Raw genomic sequence first — 17,801 nt, forward strand, 5'->3', positions numbered from 1 at the left:
AAAAAAAATAAAAAAAAATGATGATAATAAAAATGTAGATAAGTTTGGTTTCGTAGCCTCCCTAACCTAAGCAATTAAGCCCGAAGGGGTGTTTTAACACCTAATACCCTAAAGTCAACTGACTTGGGATTTATTGGCCCAACACTTGTTACATGGGTTAAGGAGAAAAGCTTAAGGGAATCAAATATTGCACTACCTACATATCAGTATCTACGACCCGAGTTACTAAGCTCTTAGGGGTGTCTTAACATCTAATGCCCTAAGACCAACTGGTCTAGGAGTCATTAGCTGAAAGCTCGTTACATGGGTTAAAGATGCATGGTGTTTTTAAATTATATGTATATATATTTAAAAGAAAAAAGAAAAAAAAAGACAAAAATAATAATCCCAACCCAAGGAAGTTAACCTTACACATTAGAACAAAAAAACATTTTTCTTCCGAGAAAAGCCCCATAATTATGTATTGATACATTGAGCACAAAAGAAAGGTTTATGAATATCTTGTTAAGAGGTATTGAGCAGGTATATAAATTTAACAAGAGTTTGTTAATCTAGATAGATTAATGGAAGTTAAATGATGAATACCTTGCTTTGTGGAATTTGTAAATTGTTTTTCTATTTTAACGCTTTAATTAGTATGTACTAGTAATAAGCTAGTTGGGGGGTGTGATTAGTACTTAAAAGTGCATTTTTATCATGGTTTTATATCATCATTTTGCTCTTGAAGTATCAATAACTCCTTAACTAAAGCATGTTTTATAATAACGTATCTAATAGTATAAGATACATTTAATTTGTAGTAAATGTTTATTTTAAATGCAGGTCTATCACATAAATAAAAGGATTGAATGATGAATTTAAGAACTGAAATTGAAAGGACAAAGAGATGGCTAAACTCCGAAAAGAGATGTCGGTGCAGTCCAAACCAGAACATTGTTCGGTAATTGAATCATAACTGGAGTTGTAGATCTCAGATTTAAGTCTATTTTATATTGATGGAAAATTAATACATAGACCTACAAATTTCATATAGAGCTCAATATCTAAAAAGGCCATTTTCAAGTCCAAATTGGAGCAACAACAAAGAAGTCCGAATCTGTCTTCCAACCCGAGCACTGTTCAGTGTTTGGCCCATATCTAGAGGTTTAGAAGTCCAAATGATCTGAATTTTTTATACAAGATATCTGAGACAATTACCTACAACTTTCATATTTTCAAGTGGTTCCAATTTTGAAGTTATCAATGACGTTTTGGGCAGACAAGAGAAGATAAGGATTGTCACCAAGTCAAAAGTTGGTCACCCACTCATCAATTAGTCATCAAATCAATAGTTCCTAATTTTGGCCTATAAAAGAAGGCATTTACCATGCATTTAGACATCTTGGTTTCCAGATCAAGATCAGGCTCTTCCTTTCTCTCTTTGTATTTTTTGTAATGTTTATGCTTTGCTTTCATTAATATCAAGTTTATACGTTTCATTTCCTTTCATTTACTTAGTTAACCTTTATCTTATTTATGTTGTTATTTTGTTTATTTATTTTTATTTCTTTCTTTATGTCTAGCTAAGTTTATTATGTCAAGGTGAAAAGGTTACACTAATGGTGTAAGAATAAGTATAGTGTAAACTTAATATGGACTTTAATGTTTGATACTAACATGTTTTATATTTGGTATCTTGTTCACTCTTTAATACTTTGCTTGTTAAATGACTAATCTTGATTTATGTTGTATAACACTTGGTACAACAAATGCTTGGCACTTTCATAGCCCATAATGTATGGTATAACCGACACCTGAGCTATGAAAGAGCACTTTCATAGCCCATACTGTATGGTATAACCGACACCTGAGCTATGAAAGGAACTTGATTTGTTGTTAACATAAATTATAATCATGAATGCTTGACGAGATTTACAAGTGTTAGCATTAATCGAATAAGATGACTAATGTAATCATGTTAACAATATGTAATCAAATTGGAATGTCCTTTGTGTGTGGTTTCCAATTCAATAATAAGAGTTGTGTGGTTTCCAATTGAATAATAAGAGTTTATACTATACTTGTTTGACATACCATTAGTGGATCCTCTAACCTTGATATTTATTGTTATCATTGTTTAATCCTTACATTAATATTCCATCTCAAAGTTCTCATCATCATCTTTTTCTTCTTCTTCTTCTTCTCCTTCTTTTTCTTTATTATTATTATTATTATTATTACTACTACTACTACTACTACTACTACTACTACTAGTAGTAGTACTACTACTACTATTATTATTATTATTATTATTATTATTATTACTACTACTAGTACTATTATTATTATTAGTATTAGTATTATTATTATTGCTACTAATATTATTGTTGTTGTTGTTGTTGTTGTTGTTTATAATTGTTGTATATAATTTGTACAATTAACCTCTCTATGGTTCAACCCCGGTCTTGCCGGGTTATTTATTACTTCGACACTCATACACTTAGAAGAGGATATCAATCTTTTAGTCGTGTCAGTAATAAAAAAAGTGAAGATGGTGAAAGACTTACATGCTAAAATATAATAACAGGTAGAGAAAAAAAATTAACAATATATATTCAAAGCTGATATAAAACTCTAATTAGTAATGTTTGAATTAGGAGATTGGGTTTGGGTGTATATAAGGAAGGTAATGTTTCCTAAACATAGGTGATTAAAATTGATGTCTAAGGAGATGGTTCTAATCCAAGATCATAAAGAGAATTAATAACAATGCGTATAAAGTGGATCTACCAAGTATGGTCTTAATGTTACATTTAATATTTATAATCTCTCTTTATTTGATGTTAGTGATGATTTAAGGATGAATCCCACTGAAGAGAGGGAATAATGTGATCCAAACAATAATAAGATATTTGTTAAAAGTCATAGGTGGTCCAGTGACAAAACATAGGTCTAAGAGGTTCAAATAAATTTTTAATGGACTTTTTAAAAAAACATGGGTTAAGGTGGACTTCAAGAAAATATTAAATAATATAGTACAAGCCTTGATTAATTTATTTCATATTCAAGAAAGGATTTGTAGGTGGACATTCAGATATTATAAAAATATTACAATAAAAAGATTCAAATATGCTAGTTTTGACATTTCATTATTATTTTGGTCATAACTAGAATTACATAAGGAATTTTAACACGATTCTAGTTGCATTGAAAAGTACACATCCATATATTTTCATTGATGTATGGCATGCCTTCTAATTTATTAATACATGATGGTATTATGCATTTGAAGTTAGGCTTCAACTCTGCCATCAGATTATGAAAATGACTTTAGTTTTTTTTAAATTATTTGAATTATTGTTTTATTTATATTTTATTTATTGTTAGGAGTTTTAGAGATATTAGTGTCTTTATTTAAATTTGGGCTCATTGAGTTATTATTATTATTTTATTATTTATTATATTTATCCATATTAATTAGGAATATCCTATTAGACTAAGAATTCTTTCTAGTATAAATACTTTTTTATAAAAACTTTTTGAAAAAAAAACTAATTTTAATAAATAAATTGATACTTTTGCTATATTTAATGTGGTTGAGTGATTCTCATACTAAACGCTTAATTAAACTTACAAACTCTTCGAATAATTTATCAAGTTTGTTGTGATTTTGTACCACTTGTTCATGTCTTTTTACACATTTAAAATAGGAGTGATTATTATATATAACTTCAATTCTCTAAAGTAGATTTCAAATTATAAATTATTCAAATATAATTTTAATATATCTTAAAAGATACCTGCATCATTACATCTTTTATCTCTTTTAGACTTTCAAAAGTGATTTAGCCTTTTCTTTAAATAAAAAAAAAAACACAGTAATCCTCTGCATAAAAAAGAGCATGTAGTTTTCTTAGTAAAAAATTGAACTTTTAAATTTTTTATTTGTTTTTTTATAAAATTATTCTGATCTCATTATCCATATCATAAATTTAATATATTAATTTGAGTTGACTTAAATTATTTTTTATTTTTTTTAATTAATATTTTTTTTTATATTTCATCTTTTAATATTAAATTTATTAAAAACTAAATTTTATTAAAAAAATCCTGATCGTTTGACCTAAGATGTGAATTTGGTATTTAACTCGGGTTGACTCAAGTAGTTTTTTTAATTTAATTTTTTAAAATTTTATCATTCAATATTAAATTAATTCTAAATTAATTTTTAATTAACTTTTATAATTTATTTTAATTTATTTTTTATAAAATTATTATAATCTTATTATCCAAATCATAAATTTAATAAACGTTTGTTCACGTGGTAACTTTAGTTTTTAAAGCTAAACACATAAACTAGACGTTTGGTAATATGAAAAAAATTGTTTATTATTTGGTGGTTACAACAATTTTTTTCCTCGAACCAGCATTTTGCAACTGGAGCTGCTTCTCATGCAATTCACCTAGGCATTATTTCTAATAATGTCCATGCCAGATGAATTACAATGCATGAAACATTCACTTGGCACTATTCACGTGAATAGTGCCAGGTGAATTTTTTTTAATATTGTTCATGTGAACAATATTTATTAGACCGCATCCGACTCGGTAAGAAAAATTAATTTTTTTAAAATTATATTTTACTCAAAAATACTAATGTTTAATATTATTTAATAGCACTATATAAATTAGAAGAACATCACATGATGACATAACATTTGTGGAATTTGATCACAATTTTAATTTTGTTTATAATAATATTTTATCTAATTTTGTTGCATGCTCAAAAAACTATGAAAACTATAGTCCTAATCAGATGAATTTGATACGTGATGAAATTATAGATAAATTAATGGAATAATAAAAAAATATTTGATGTAAAATATTATTTATTTAATGATATAATAATGATAATTAAATCTACAATATTTTATAATCTCAATTTGAAAAGCATGTTTAACAAAAGACATTAAACTATTTTTTATTTAACTTCAATTTCAACCATAGTTTTAACTAAATATATATAAATATTAAATCAACCTTAATTAAAAATATTTTTTATAAAATAATATTTTTTAAACCACAACCACAATAGTTATTACAATACCAAACACATGGGTTAGCTTAAATTAATTTAATATGTCGTTATTTTAAAATAAAAAATAATAAAAACATTCAATGTGTCACCGCATCAAATTTTAAAAATAAATAGCATCCTATATAATATACATTAAAATTTAAGCTCATAATTAATTTTGTTAAAAAACATATTAGTAACATTTGAAAGAAGAAATATGTTGAAAAATAATTTATATAATCACAGCGCAGCGTGTACCCATAATTTAGTACTTACAATATTGCAATCTGAAGCAGCTTTGACTATAAGCAAATGCCCAAGTTCTGATGCATTTTACTCCTGTTAATGCAGAGCACCTTAACAAACGCAGAAAGGGAGATGAAAAATGTTGTGAAGAGAAAGCAGAGCGTACGGAGAAGTGAGATGGATAAGATCGGCTCAGTGGATCGCAGAGATGAGGAAATAAAATGGGTTGAAGTATGACGAAAAGCCACCATTTTCGGTCACTTATGCTGCTGTTTATTAGCTGATTCCTAGGAGTAGTGTAGGAATGAACTCCAATTTCCATTCTCCGATTTTACAATAAAGAAATTGAGGTGGAAACTGGATTGTTTGGTCACCGGAAATAAAACGGGAAGGCTCTTGTTATGGGGGCTTTTCATGCTGCAACTCGTCTATGACATGTCTTCTTCACTGTAAATCACAATTTACATACACGGCCCCGTCATTGATGGGGCAGATATTCTATATTTAAATAAAAATAAAATATAGCAACAATTAAAGATGTTGGATGTCTTGTAATGTTTTATGTTCAAAATTAACAGTATTATAAAAAGGAAAGTAGAGATTAATTTTTTAGCTTTAAAATGATGCTTAAAAAGTGTTCGTAATCGCTTACTGTTGATACAGAAGCCAACTTATGACTTGCATATCATGGTTTGGCTGACTCAATATGTTATGATATTACCCGATTGTTATTCATTAATTACATTTAAAAAAACCCAAAAGCTGGACTATTCATCTAAGAGAGAAAATTCATTAAACCTACCAGTATGAAATTTTACCATGAGCAAATCTATTCATATCCATGGAGTAAATATACGAGTTCAATCAAGCTTTGTTTCTTCGCCGTACTAAAAGCATCTGATCCTATTGGAATTTGAGCAAACCGTATGTTCAAACTGGGATATACAAGTTGAATTCCTTTACAAAAACAAGAAATGGTAAAATATTAAATGCAAACCCTGTTTTACCCATTTACAATTATTTAAAAAAAAACAATAATCTAGAAACTCGTGTATTTATATATGGAAGATATACTCTCATTTTATTGAACCTGATACGATCTAGCCCGTTTAACTTTAGCTAGTCTAATTTGGAGTTCATGCTTGAAAATCAACTGTCCACCTTGTTGCAACTACAATGTCTCCGATATAATTTCATTGCTCTTGCTGGTTACGTCCAGTGTAATTTCACTCCTCACTGATTACTTGCAATTACAAGAAGTTTCAGTTACATAAGCAACTCTACACTTGGCTACCGTAGTAATTTTTTTTTTTTAAAGAATAGTTTTTACGAGAAACAAATTTATAAAATATAGATTATTTTTCTATGATTGGTAATATTATAGAAAATAGGTTAAATAAACATTTTTCTTGAAAAATAAATAGAAAAATAATTTACAAGCATTTTAATTTTATTTTAAAGTTTATTGAAAAAATTATATATTTAATTTTATAAATTATTTTAAATAAAATAAATAACTATCAAAATAATATAAATCAAATTCCAGTTAAAAAAAATAAAAAATTTTAAAAAATACAATTTCATAAATTATTTCAAATAAATAAAATAAAAATTTTTAATTAAAAATATAAAATAAAATTTAAAAAATAAAAATAAAATATACAACAAAAGTTGAAATATTTTTGAAATTTTTTTTGCGACTTTTAAAAGAAATCTTCCACCCAAAATAAAACAAGACCTTAAATAGTTTCAGTTCTGTATGAGAAAACCTTTTCATGCAAAACTTAATATATGAGCAAAGTATAAAGAAACAAAGAGGCATCAAGTATAAAATATCCCGAGTAGCAGGTTTCATAGCACCCATATCAGGCAACATGCAACAATTGCAGCATGTATTCAATTCAGGCAACAATGTCCGCATCTATCGATCTGTTTGATTATATATTTAGGATGGTGGGTAATAAGATAAAACATATACTAATCACTAATCACCAAAACAAACTGCACCTAGACAATTTTCCTACAGCCGTCCGACAGTTATTGTCAAAATAGAGACGTGACACTATTCACAGAATGGTATATCAACTTCTAGTGAGATCCCAACACATTATTATGTTAACAAAATAAAGGGGGTACTCCTACTCCAGCCTAAATTACACATGCAGATCCTTCGACAGGCTTCTGGTGATTCCTCCTTCAATTTCATCAGGAGGCACGCCTGGGCCTCTTTGCAGCTTGCTGTTCATCTGATTCTACCATCATCACATCATCACCAATCGTTTGCATATTATTCTCAATGACATCAGTCTTTTGCAAATCTTGATGCAATCCATTCTCTACCAAAGCGTGGTCTTCTTGCAATGATGCAGAGAATTTTTCCTGACAAGTGGCAATGTTGCCATTTTCTTTGTCATAGCGAATCCTGTCAGTGTCATCAATACCTTCAAGGTTATGTATAACTTCAATTGCTTGCATATTATCCCGGGTGACCTTTGCCTTTTCCAAATCTTGATTCAACACAATCTCTACCAAGTTGGGGTCTTCTTGCAGTGATGCTGCGACATTTCCCTGACAAGATGCAAGGCTAACATGCTCATTGCCATAATGAATCTTGTCAATGTCCTCAGTACTTCTAGGGTTCCGTATAACTCCAAAGGCAGAATTCTCAAGCATCTTGTCAGAGGCAGAAGCAAGGCTTACAGTCAAAAACCCTACATTTTCCATCGAAGGAGATTTTCGTTGATCAAATTTCTCTTTCTGGCAAATACCTGCATCTTCCTTAGCTGGAAAATTTTCAATGATTCCCACATCTGAATCATCAGAGGCACAGTCTGATGTTTCTGAAGATGAATCATTGTCATCTGCTTGCAAAGAAATCCCTGGATTCCAAGAATCATCAGCTCCAAAACCTTTAAAAGAACATGATATAGAACCATCTTGAGGTGTTATTCCTGCAACTTGCTGAAAAACAGTATCTCCAGAAGGGAAATACACAAACTGCTCACCAGTTTCGGTATCATCCTGCTGAAAAACCGAAAATATGTCATGCATGTAAGATCACAAGAGACTGTAGGTAAGACCTCTTTTTGGCTTTCAACTGGCAAAAACAAAGCATTATAAATCACATACTCAAAAATCAATTAGCTGGAATAATAGATAATGCCAATACCTCTATCAGTGACGTAGTACCATTAAGGTTGTGATAAGACGATGGCTGGTCAAAGGATGGACACTGTGCAACTAATGATCCAGCAGCAACTTCCGGATCAAAAAATTCCCTGAGAACCAAGCCAGGATCATTAACACAATGAGAATTCCTCATAGGTGATACTCCCAATAGAGTAATTTCAATGCCCTGACCACGGTCAGAGCTTGATAAATTAACACGACAAGCTCCATCAGGAGAGTATCTGTCTGAAACAAGCTCCAATCCAGATTCTTTCCCATTAATTTCAGGGAAATTAGACTGTTGTTCACTGCTGTAACCACTAGAAGAAACTTCCCGAGAACAATTTTGAAGCAGCTCAGAGATTAGCCTCTGGATAAGTGTACGCTTAAGAGAAGCTTCAGCAGGAGGAAACCAGTCCCCATTAAGCTGTTCATTCGAGGAAAAAATAAGAAAAGGGAGGGAAGTAACTGTGTGACTAAACATCTGAAGAACCAACAAACAAATACACAATTACAGCATCAATGTTCAAGTAAAGCAATCGATGCATATTTCAGGCCTTTGGGGTTGCATTGCTCCATATAAATCAGCAAAGAGTTAATTATCAACAGCATAGTCCAAGGCCTAGGAGCAAACCAACTCCCATGCATTTCACAGATTTCTGTCCACTATCTTGCAGAAAATGCACCTTCCTACCATGTGCAGAACGCTAGCTTTGGGAAAATAGAAATACAATAATATTCAGAGAAACAAATGATGGATTGAACTTACAAACTTAGTAAACCCGTTTATTCTGAAAGGGCTAAAATTCACTGGGGCCTCTACCAAAAAGAGTTCCAGATAGTGAAGCAGGAACAGGCCACAATCAAATGAATTTTCCTGCTGTGGCAGCTGACATGCCCATGAACAAAACGTCAGAACAATTACAATAACCCACCAGGATCACAAAAGTGTGCATCAGACAAACACATACATGCCAAAGCTTATAATATAACAATGCAACAAATTGCTGCACAAATACACTCTATCTTATCACATAAATCGACAAATTAATACACAAATACACAGTATCTTATCACATAAAGCAACACAAAATTGAAAAGAACTTCAACTAAACGAAATTTCCCAAGGAAATACTCTCCCCAACTTACTAGATATCATTTTCCATTTACAAGAACACAAGAGCAGTTCCATAAGCTTAAGTGTTGGACTCATCTGATTTTGTATGTCAAATGAAAGGAAGATCATGATCTATACTGAATGTGCAAAGAGTTGGAGCTAATAGGACCTGTGAAATCAGCCCCCTTCAAATTTTCCCTTTTCTATGTGCCCGGGTAACTAAAGATAGCTTCTATTGGAAAAGCTCTGTAGCAATCCACTCTTTGAGTAGTTAAATTAACTAACTGAGACCAGGAAATACCTCAAGGGGGACAAACCGCAAATTCAAGAATTTTGAAGACATGTCTTCTGATGTGTCCTTCTGCCTCACTTTCCACTCTTCCCATAAATAACTGTCATTTCAGTGCATGAAAGTGACATACAAATAACAAGAGGTTGCTTTCAGAAAATTATAAAATAAATTGCAGGTTGTCAAGGAAAGGGATAATAGAGGATGAACAAGAAAAGTTTGCCATAAAACTTGTATTGTTATACATGACTAAGATGATGGATGAAATAAAAAAATAACACCGCTGCATTATATGGTTTAGCCACGTGTGACTGACTCGTGTGGGCAAGAAAATTAGCTTTGTTTGATGTGTTGAATGCTATAATCAACAACATGAGAAGCCCAGCCCTTAAAACTTGTATTGTCATACATGACTAAGATGATGGATGAAAAAAAAATAACAGAGCAGCATTATGGCTTTGCCACGTGTGACTGACTCGTGTGGGCAAGAAAATTAGCTTTGTTTGATGTGTTGAATGCTATAATCAACAACAGGAATAGCCCAGGCCTTAAAGCACTTAACAAGGAAATATTTTGCAATTTCAGTACTTATCATAATATATCATTCCGTGGCTCTGCTTAAAATGCACTACTCTGACAGAACACATCTGACATTGATAGCAACTTAGATAAAGATTGGCATGCTACATGTGACATTTGCAAGACAAATTGAAGCAACATGTCACCCAGTCTAATGGGGACTGAATATGGACAACAATGAGAACTTGGGAATTAGTATTTGATTATTTAAGAATTTAAATTTGTAGGATTACTAAAAATTCCTTCAATAATCATATGCCAATTCCCATTGTTGTCCATCTTATTCCCCATCATAGCGTGTCTAAAAATATAGATGTGCAGATATGTTGTCAAACAAAAGGTACAATCAAGTTAATTTATACCTTTGAACAAGATTTTTGAGACCTGCATGAGTTCCTTTGATAGGATCCATGTGCAATATACATGGTACTTTGACAGATATTTCTGTGTCTTCATCTGAAATATGATGCAAATTTATAAACACAGGGCTGATGACCACTCAACATCATGCAATCCACCAAGAACTAACCTTTCACACTAGCTATTTCACCCAGATGGCATATTACTAACAAACTCCAGTGAAGACTGTAATTAAAACATGCATACAAATTACACCAGTGAAGGATTTATAAAATCACAGTAAAAAAGAGAGGTTGTTTAACTATTTTCTTACTTGAAGTTTACAGGAATGAAAATGTAGTCTTTTCCAAACATATCCACTTTTCTGGTCCATTTATGGACACGTAAAAAAGCAGCTTTGCCATCTTTCACATTGGATGGATCTTTGTCAAGATCAGCAAGCTTCCTAAAGAAAAAGCTATTGAAAAAATGGTATCTTTGCTTCTCCCCAGATGGAATCTGATTCTTCAAATACCTGCCACCCAATCATTTGATTTCCTTTAAATGCACATTTAAATGTAACCCATTATAAATTAAAACAGATGTGGAATTTTCAAATGGTAATGGATTTGCAAATATAAATAATCAATCCCCTCTTCTTTTCAGAATTACCTCACAGAAACAAGTTATGTGACAACCTTTAACATCCTAACTACTAGAAATTGACTGGTTGAAACTAAAAGAAAAAATTGTTGTATGCAAATAAAATGTTGAAACTAAAAGAAAAAATTGTTGTAAGCAAATAAACCCACTTAATGTAAAAGTCAATGATTGTATCATTGATGAAAGTCTCTGGTTGTAATAGATCAACATCTCTCTTGCTAATAGAAACTGCATCCGAGTCCTCTTTTGGATAGATAACATCTTCGAACTCTGAATCAAAACTGCAAAATGCCAAGATTATTCAGAAACTTACTAAAACATAGATCATACACTCGTGCAGATGTGATGTATTTTTCCAACTACACCATCTTTTTGTACTATCAGCAAAAAATTTACATGCCCCAATCGTATAGAAGAAGCACAGATCCTCTTCTCTAAAGATTAAGAATCAATGGATATGCACACAACTACAAGCACATAAATAAATACTACAATTATAGAAATCTTGAATCTTCATGTAAGAGCACATTCTGGCAAAGTGGATGAACTCAGTTAGAAAAATCCATCAAATTTTTCTTACAGTGTTTTATTAGTAACATATATATCTCAAAGAACACTTCATTTGAAGGCTTTTGGGAAGAGCTTGCATTTAAATCCTCTTGAACAATGGTAAATGTTTACATTGTGAAAGAAAAGAACACTTAAGCCCAAGCACCACAGATCTACTGCTTTAACGATCATGACTAATATGTCTACCAGCAATAGAAACAAAATCCATCCCACTAAACCAAAGATGAATTTGTTTTGACTGAATCTTGAGATGATAGGAAAGATCAAGAACTGTACTACCTAATTTACCTTAAAAAGACATTAATTTGACCTACAGTTCATTTAATTTGATCCACAAGTAGAGAACATGGAGATGTGAAACCACTAAGGAAATCAGAACTAGCAGATAAAAGAGGTTAGATTGCTAGAGAATCAAGAAAATCACACCTGGGGAAATAGCACCTCTGTTGAAGTGAGTCTACTCCATTCATTGCAATATCCATGCTACAAGCAAATGGATAAAAGAACAGGCAAGAAGAGTTAAATGATAAGAAAACATTGGGCAATAACAAAAATTCACAAAAAAAAAATGGAGAGAGAAGACACTTCCAAGCCAGCCTTCCTCAACCTTTTGAACAAAGTAATTCTTAGCATACCAACAGGATGCAAAAATCCTAAGAGTTGTGGCCATACAACAAGCACGTTTTTAGCCAATAACAACTAGCACCAAATGGAAAGAAAAAGAACTTATTAATGGGTAAATCATATGTTAATTGGAGGTCATATGTTAATTGGAGGCACAGGAAAAGGCCTCCAAAAGCAATTTAAGTATGAAGCATGGCAAATTATATGAAAGCTAAATTGTAATAAATGACATCACATGCAGGCAATTCAGAGAACTTACTCATGTATAACGCTCAGTAGAGCTGAGTACTTCACATTCAGAGATGTAATCTCTTCCCATTTCCTAGACCAATTTGGCTCAACAACCACAACCTCCAACTCCTCAACACCTACACAGAAAAATTAAATAAGTAAATTAAGAGACTTAAATCCAAATAATAAAAGCAAAGGTATCTTCTAGAAACCAACCAGATTAAATATTGAAGCTAATAAAAAAATTTCTTCAGCAGAAATTTCATTACTAACATTGCTTCATGTTCTGTATTTCTAACCAAAACTTCTTACGAGCTCACCATTGTTAAGAAATAGCGTAAAGAACTTTAGTCTTGTATGATATAATCATACCAAAAAGCAATATGGAGCTTATCAGATTGATGAGTTCAATATTGTGGCAATTCCACTGTATATATATCACCAATTTTGCAAATTTGCAATTATGGCATTTGTGTGTAATATGTCTAAAATATCAGAAAAAAAGAAAGATGAATGTTTGCATAAAACTTGAGGGGGGAAATGGGAGGTCAGCACAGGTTGCAATTAGCCGGGGAACTTTTCAATACTTTTGGCTGTTGACGTGAATTTCCATATGCATTAGGAATCAAATGATACAGCATATGAAAATGCTGCAACTCGGGAGTTATACAAATTACAAAAATAAGAGAAAAATAATATGCAAGCACTATACCACTTCAAGGTGACTAACCTGACATGCCTTGTGTGTTATCAGCTTGAACTGCATCCTTTGAAAGTATGTGAAGCTTAATCATTACAGTTTCAAACTGAACACATGATAAATACAACTTAATAAGCATGCTTAAATATCACAAGTTATAATCCCATAAGGTTGCCAGAACTTACTCTTTGAATATTCTGAGAGTCAATACTAACAATTTCATCAATTCCTGCTTCAAAGCTAAAGATTCCTTCATCTCCATGAGCAGTTGTACCATTAATTTTAATGCCACTGTTAGAAAATCTCACCAGACACCCAGTACAATATTTACCCCGGTATACAACATAATCAACAACAATACCAATGTCCCTCTGCAAATTGCACAAAAAACACTTAATCTTGAAGCTTTTCTTTCTGAAAAAATGTATACAACTGAATGGTAGCCATCTTGCTCACCGAACAATATACATAAATCAAGTAGGAAAAATATTTATCCCCACCAAGCCATAAATGAAACAGATTGAAAGATTGATTTTGAAACATGAAGCACATATCTGAGGTTCAACTTCAATATGAACTGGTTAGTAATCCCTCCAAAATGCAATGGGTATAACTTAACAAGTAGAAGGAGAAACAAAACCTGGGTACAAGTTCAAAAAGGTGGAATAGCCACAAGGTGGAATGGCCACAAGTCAAGCAGTAGCCATGGTGAAAGCTTTGTAATGTCTACCAATAGCAGCTAAACAAGTTAACCCCTCAGATTCCAAGACACTTGAGAAACAAATAAAACTCAAAATAGGAGTCCAGGTATTAGGAGGATAGAGATTCAAGAAAAATAACACAAGAATAAAGACCCAGACAGCCGTTTAAGAACAGACTAAAATAAGAAAACCTGCAAATGCTAAGTAACTTCAGTTACTGAACACCTTGAAGCAGGTATAATATGCAAGGATAACAAATAGAGGATCTTTAAAATTAAGAAAATAACAATCTGTCTCATTTGTAATTCAGCATAAACTTGATTAATTCATGACGGGGGAAATTTTGTACCATTTCTGAGTAGCTGAAACAATTGGTTGGTGTGAGGTCCTTTAAAATAACTGTAATCATGCAGAAAAACACAGTAAGTTTTCACTTGAATGCCCACAATATCCTGGAAAAGAATATCATGAGAAAATACCACCAGCATCTGCAATATCAGGAGTGGGGCTTGATGGAGAACACTCCTCCATGTGTTCATCAACAAGCTCAGCCTGCAAAATTTTCAAACAAAGCAAAACGAGACTTCATAATCAATCACATAACTGAAAACATAACCCAGAAGACAGGAGAAGCCAACATACACTGGACGGAGGACCATCTCTAAGACCACAGTTTAACTGGCTTTCCCCAACTAAAGGAGCTTCATGGCATGAAATTCTTGTCACGTGTTCACTAAAAATCATTTTCGATTCAAAACCATCTACCGGAAAACAAGGGTCGTGTTCATGACTTAAAGAAGTTAAATGGGGAGCAGCAGAATTTCCTTCTTCAGTGGTTAAGTCCTCTCCAACAGTTCGGGGCCGAACACGAGTAGCAGCATTATCACAGTCAATAGCATCAGCATCTACACAAACTAAACTAGACGTTTCGTTTTTAGGAATATCACATTCCTGGGTGACTGAAAACACAGATAAGAGGATCAGTGATCTCAAACCTAAAATTAATCACCCAAAACATAATTTTACTTACGCAAAAAATTTTAACACCCAATTTAATATATTTTGCACCATAGCATAACTAATTTCTTCTTCAGTTACATGATTATTACCATAATTTTCTTTCAAAAGTGATCGCACTCGAGAAACTAGTACTTTAAAATGGCCGGATTGTCGAGGCTAGGGTTTTAGAACTTGCCTAATAATTGACCAGCTGCTAATTCAGCTATCTCGTTTTCTTCATCTTTGAAGTAGTTCTTCATCGTAGAGAGCGGGAGAGATCGCGATCAACAGCGAGTGAATCAACTACCGAGTCAGTTAATTAGAGAGATTATTGGCGGACACAGTCACGTCGCAGGCTTCAAGGGTTTTTCACCTGTGTCGAAGATCGACTGAAAGAGAGACAAAAACTTTGCGAAGAGAGAAACAAACACCAATTAGAGGGGAAGGCTTAAAGTGTTAGAATTGGGATTCGTGATTCACGTGCCAATTTAGAAAATGGATAGCACGCGTTAATTAGTGGGAGTTCTGTTTTTGTTTCGGGAGTTCTGTTTTTGTTTCTTGTTTCGGGAGTTCTGTTTTTGTTTCGGTACTTCCACACTATTAAAAAGAGCGTGTTTGAGCTTGGTAGCTAGTAAGTAAGAACAGTTCTCCTATTAAAAACATGTGATTTACTAAGCTGCTGGTGGTTGCTTTGTATTTTAAATATGGTTTTGAAAAAGTTAAATTTTTTATTTTAAATTGATATATTTTAAATATTTTAAAATTATTTTTGTTAATAATAATTTTAAATAAAAAAATATTATTTTTATATATTTTTAAATAAAAAATATTTTAAAAATTAACTATAATTATATTTTCAAATAGACTTTAAAATTTAAATTAAATTAACAACAAAACTAAAAATCATTATTATAAAATACACAAAAAGATCAGGACGAATTATTATATTTTAGCATTGTTTATAACTCATAAAATACAATGGATTTATTATTTATTTTTTAATAATTTATTTTCATTCTCAAAAACTCTTTTTTAATTTAATCTTAATTTAAAACTAATTACTTTTAGTTTTTTTAAATAAAAAAATTAAAATGAAAAGTATATCAAATATAGTAGCATGCCAAAGATTTTACAAAAAATACACTTAAGCCCCATTCTTAAAAAATAATATAATTTATATAATTAAATCTTTTTAAATTTTCAATATTCACTTTTAATACAAGTCATTAAATGAGAGAAAAAAACCATCATTCACGTTATTTTTTTAATATACACATGTGTTTTATACAATGGGAGAGACTTGATAGCAGGTTTTTAAAGTCTTAACATTATTTAAAAACAAATCTAAACTAAAAAAGTCAAAACTAACTCAATTTAATTTTGAGTTTTTGGAACTTTTGTGGGTATTTTGGGTTAATGTGTTTGTTTATATGTGATCTAAGAATGTTTGCAAGGTTTTTTGGGTTGAAATGAGTTAAGAGTTAGGTTTTTAGGCAAAAATAATTGTTGGCTGATTAGTACTTAAAAGTGTATTTTTATTAAGGTTTTATATCATTATTTTGCACTTGAAAGTATCAATAACTTCTTAACTAAAGCATATTTTATAATAACATATCTGATAATATAAGATACTTTTAATTTGTGGTAAATGTCTATCTTAAATGCAGGCTTATCACATAAATGAAATGATTAATTGATGAGTTTAAGAACTAAAATTGAAAGGATAAAGAGATGACTAAACTTATAAAAAAGATGCTAATGTAGTCTAAACCGGAACACTATTCGGTAATTAGATCATATCTGGAGTTGTTGATCTTGGATTTAGGTCTACTTTATATGGATGGAAAGGTAAGACATAAGCCTATAATTTTTATGTGGAGGTCTGGTTTTAAAAAAGCTATTTTCAAGTCCAAATTATAACAACAATGAAAAAGTCCAAATTTGTCCTCCAACCCGAATACTATTCAATGTTTGGTCTATATCTAGAGTTCTAAAAGTCCAAATGACGTTATCATATTTTCAAGTGGTTCCAATTCTGATGTTATAATTGATATTTTGGACAAACAAGAGAAGATAATGATTATCATCAAGTCAAGAGTTAGCTACCCACTTATCAATTCGTAATCAAATAAATAGTTCTAATTTTAGCCTATAAAAGGAGGCATTTGCCATGCAATTAGGCATCTTGGTTTCTAGATCAAGATTATACTCTTGCTTTCTCTCGTTGTATTACTTATGTTTTGCTTTCATTAATATCAAGTTTATGCCTTTTGTTTCCTTCCCTTTACTTCGTTAACTTTTATTTTATTTATGTTCTTATTTTGTTTATTTATTTTTCTTTTATTATTTTTAGTTAAGTTTATTATGTTAAGGTGAAAAGGTTACACTAATGGTGTAAGGATAAATATAGTGTAAACTCAACATGGATCTTAATGTTTGATACTAACATGTTTTGTATTTGTTATCTTGTTCACTCTTTAATACTTTGCTTGTTAAATGACTAATCTTGATTTATGTTG

General features: G+C 31.3%; 1 protein-coding gene across 1 annotated transcript; it reads right to left on the bottom strand.

The window, feature by feature from the left end:
- Positions 1 to 7,119: 7,119 nt before the first annotated feature.
- LOC105116512 (probable ubiquitin-like-specific protease 2B) lies at positions 7,120 to 15,851 on the bottom strand. The gene is given in 17 exon segments (XM_011013910.1): positions 7,120 to 7,519; positions 7,521 to 8,323; positions 8,472 to 8,897; positions 9,240 to 9,359; positions 9,889 to 9,979; positions 10,818 to 10,911; positions 10,985 to 11,040; positions 11,129 to 11,329; positions 11,607 to 11,738; positions 12,454 to 12,510; positions 12,911 to 13,019; positions 13,613 to 13,688; positions 13,768 to 13,953; positions 14,633 to 14,682; positions 14,763 to 14,835; positions 14,926 to 15,242; positions 15,479 to 15,851. Coding segments are annotated over 17 exon segments (2,919 nt in total). The 5' UTR covers positions 15,543 to 15,851; the 3' UTR covers positions 7,120 to 7,455.
- Positions 15,852 to 17,801: the final 1,950 nt, after the last annotated feature.

The sequence above is a fragment of the Populus euphratica genome, unplaced genomic scaffold, assembly GCF_000495115.2.
Source record: "Populus euphratica unplaced genomic scaffold, PopEup_1.0 scaffold964.1, whole genome shotgun sequence".
In the NCBI taxonomy this organism is placed as follows: Eukaryota; Viridiplantae; Streptophyta; class Magnoliopsida; order Malpighiales; family Salicaceae; genus Populus; species Populus euphratica.